This window comes from Nyctereutes procyonoides, unplaced genomic scaffold (assembly GCF_905146905.1).
Source record: "Nyctereutes procyonoides isolate TBG_1078 unplaced genomic scaffold, NYPRO_anot_genome, whole genome shotgun sequence".
Taxonomy (NCBI): Eukaryota; Metazoa; Chordata; class Mammalia; order Carnivora; family Canidae; genus Nyctereutes; species Nyctereutes procyonoides.
The window spans coordinates 62,198,464-62,202,500 of NW_026575125.1; the positions used below are offsets into that span (position 1 = coordinate 62,198,464).

Sequence of the window (4,037 nt, forward strand, 5' to 3'; positions counted from 1 at the left end):
CTAAATAATAAAAGAAACTAGTGATTTTTTAAATGATGTTTTAATCATTAGTATGATTAAATAGAAATAACCAACACGACAGAAATACAAATAAGTATGAGATTATTATGAAAAACTATATGCCAACAAATTGATAAACCTAAAAGAAATAGACAAACTCTTAGAAACATAAACTACCAAAACTGAAAAAGGAAGAAATATATTTTTTTAATTTTTTAAAGAACAAACATTTATTGAATACTTCACATGTACCAGGTGCTGATATACTGATAAAAATCTAAATATCTCGTCAAAATACCAAGTGATTTTTAAAGTATATTAAAAATTATCAAAAGTAGGACAATCAGGTACTGAGAAACAACAGATGAGATCCCCCACACCTCCTGAGCACTGTGCCAGGGCAGCAGGCTCTGCAGCTCAGGCTGGGCTTCCGCTGCCTTGATGAGCAACTGCACAGTCCCTGATTTTCAATGGCCCAGGTTCCTGCCTCTATGCCCACCAGCTCTGGAGTGCTTCTTGAGGATGTGAACACAGTTGCTAGCCCAGTTTGAGAAAAAAAGAAAGCTCTGCTTGGCAGTGCCATGCATCACTTCTGATCAGGTTTTATTAGCAAAGCAAGTCCTATTGGGTGGGGAAGTGTTATACCTCCTCCTTCCTGTTTTTAAAGTTTTTATTTTAAAATGATTCTAGATTCACCAGAAATTGCAAAAATACTATGGAGAGGTCTTAATCAAAGAATCGCACCCAGGAAATGGACACTGGTGCCATAGGCCCCACTCAGAGCTCACAGCATTACATGCTTGCACATGTGCCACCTAATGCCATTTTGGAGTTTTGTGGCACCGCTGCACAATCAAGATACAGAATAGTTCCAGTTCCACCAAGATCTCCCTTTTTTTGGTCCCTCCATCCCCATCTTAACCTCTGCCAACCACCAATCTGTTCTCCATTCAAGAATGTTACATAAATGTGAACATAGTATGTAACCTTTGGGGACAGGCTTTTTTCACTCAGCACTAGGCCCTTGAAATCCATCCAAGTTGCAGCTCTCAGTAATTACTTGGGACAGCTAAGGAGGAAGTGTTCTGTGATGTGGCTGAGTAATGAGAGTAATGAGGAACTTTGTCTAGTGTGCTTCTCACCTCTTTTTTTTTTTTTTTTTGCTTTAGTGTTTGGTTTGCAGATGGCACAGTCAGTTTTTCTGGCAGCTTGGAGCATTTAAGGAGGCTTTGGCTTAGGGGGGAGGGGCTGTGCCCACAAAGAGGGTACCTGGACTGCATTCCTGTCATTCCTCCAAGAACCAGGGTGAGGAAGAAAAATCCAGGATGCTTTCAGATACAGTTCCAAGGACTAGCAACTTCCATGTTGGCAAGTCGTTTCTCCTTGAGGGGCTGGAGCAGATGAGGGCCCCTTACAAGTCTTCCTGTGAAGAATCAGCAGTCCACTGGGTAAATTCAGGCCAGGTTCAAGGGGACAAATGGCCTGAGGCATTGTTCCTAGGTCCTAATTCAAGTCTTGGCCAAGCACTAAACTGTACTTCAGTTTTTTCTACCTATTCTTAGGTGAGGAGAGCAGATTTTAGTGGGTTCAAAGACTTCTCACTCTAATTCCATGGGTTCAAGTTGGCAAAAGCACCCTCTGGAAATGCCGTTTGTATTAGTGCATTTAGATTTCCCAGTCTAGCCCAGAATCATAATTCATATAACAGAAAAACTTATTTCCCAAGTTTCCCAGGTGTGTTTTGGAACAAACTTGCACATCTTCACGCCAAGAAGTTTTGCTGTCTTTTCTTCCATGACAGTACCTATGCACAGCAGAATCTTGCCCTGAGTCAGATACTTGATGGTTTCTGATGTTTTTCTGAGACACTCCTTAGAAATGTAGGGAGGATCTGCTACTATGATGTCCAACTATGTGAAGCAATTTTTTCAGTTAATCCAATGGATTATTTATTTTTTAAAGATTTTATTTATTTATTATTGAGAGACAGAGGCAGAGACACAGGCAGAGGGAGGAGCAGGCTCCATGCAGGAAGCCCAATGTGGGACTCGATCCCGGGACCCCAGGATCACACCCTGGGCCAAAGGCAGGCGCTAAACTACTGAACCACCTGGGCTGCCCTCCAATGGATTATTTTAATGGGCACATAACCATCAAGAAACTGAATCAGCAGTCAAAAAACTCCCGACAAACAAAAGTCCAGGGCCTGATAGATTCACAGGTGAATTATATATTTTTTTAACATTGAAAGAAAAAATAAAGCCTAATCTTCTCATACTAGTCCATAAAATATAAAAGGAAGAAAAACTTCCAAAATTCATTCTAAAAGTCCAGGATTACTCTGATATCAAAACCAGATAAAGACAAAACTAAAAAAGAGACTTAAAGGCTAATAACCCCGATGAACATGGATGCAAAATTTTTCAGCAAAATAATAGCAAACTTAATTCAACAATACATTGAAAATTCATTCACCATGATCAAGTGATATTTACTTCTGGATTGCAAGTGTGGTTCAGTACTCACAAATCATCTGATGTAATATATTATATCAGTACATTTAAGGATAAGAACCATATGATCATTTGAACAAAGAGTTTGTGTCTGTTCAAATACATTGTCAAATATCAATGCATTTTGCATTTGACAAAATACAACATCCATTCATTGAAAAACGCTCAATAAAGTAAGGACAGAGAAAACATGACTCAACTTAATAAAGGTCATATATGAAAAACCCACAGCTAACATCATCCTCAGTGAGCAAAAACAGAGATTTCCCCTAAGGTCAGGAACAAGACAAGAACATCCACTCTAACTACTTTTATTCAATTAGTACTGGAAGTCCTAGCCACAGCAATCAAACAATAAAAAGAAATTAAAAAGAAACATTAAAATCAGTAAGGAAGAAGTAAAACTTTCCATATTTGCGGATTACAGGATACTCTATATAGAAAACCTGAAAGATCCACTTAAAAACTGCTAGAGCTGATAAATGAATTCAGTAAAAGCACAGGATATAAAATCAATGTACAGAAATCTGTTACATTTCTATAAACCCATAATGAAGCAACAGAAAGAGAAATTAAGAATACAATCCCACTTATAATTGCAGCAAAAATAATAAGATACCTAGGAATGAACCTTACATATGAAAATATGTAAGAGTGATGCATGATATTGAACTGGACACAAAGAAATGGAAATACAATCCATGCTTATGGATTAGAAGAACAAATATTTTTAAAATGTCTATAATACCCAGAGCAATCTACACACTTAATGCAATCCCTTTCAAATCACCCCCAGCATTTTTCACAGAGCTAGATCAAACAATACTCAAATTTATATGGAATCACTGGAGACCCTGAATTGTCAAAGCAGTCTTGAAAAAGAAAAGCAAAGTCGGAGGTATCACAAATCTGGAATTTATTTTTTTATTATTTTTATTTTTTTATCCAAAATCTGTTTATTGGGATAGTGTCCCACTCATCTTGATTCAGGGAGCTTTTAGTGCTGCTTCCACCTGAAGAAGCATCCTTCTGTAAGCCTTGATTTTCCTCCCGTGGGCTGGCAGAGGATGGTAGAGCAGCTGACACACAGAACTACCGTCTGTACATGGCTGAAGATGGTGGTGATTTTGTAGCATCCTGGGCACTTCACGTCGATGAAGTAGGAGTTGGGGCTCTGCACCAGGTGTTTCTTCTTGTGCTTCCTTTTCTCTTCCAGGGGCAGGTGCAGAAGATCCTTCACAAGGGGCATGTTCTCATAGGGAGGTCATCATCGCTGGAAAGGCAAATATGGTACTGTCACAAAAAATAGACACATGGATCAATAGAACAGAATAAACAACCAGAAATGAATCGACAAATATATGGTCAATTAATCTTTGACAAAGCAGGAAACAATGTCCAGTGGGAAAAGGACAGGACAGTCTCTTCAACATATGGTGTTGGGAAAACTGGACTGTAACATGCAGGAGAATGATACCGGACCATTTTCTTATACTATACACCAAAACAAATTCAAATGTTTTA

General features: G+C 38.6%; 1 protein-coding gene across 1 annotated transcript; it reads right to left on the reverse strand.

The window, feature by feature from the left end:
- Positions 1 to 3,510: 3,510 nt before the first annotated feature.
- Positions 3,511 to 3,762, reverse strand: LOC129518416 (40S ribosomal protein S27-like). Its single transcript, XM_055338551.1, has one exon. It carries the CDS (start codon positions 3,760 to 3,762, stop codon positions 3,511 to 3,513), a length of 252 nt encoding a protein of 83 aa, XP_055194526.1.
- Between the last annotated feature and the right edge of the window lie 275 nt (positions 3,763 to 4,037).

What these genes read in the sequence shown, in the direction of transcription:
- LOC129518416 (XM_055338551.1), bottom strand. Translation starts at nt 3,762, where the DNA reads ATGCCCCTTGTGAAGGATCTTCTGCACCTGCCCCTGGAAGAGAAAAGG.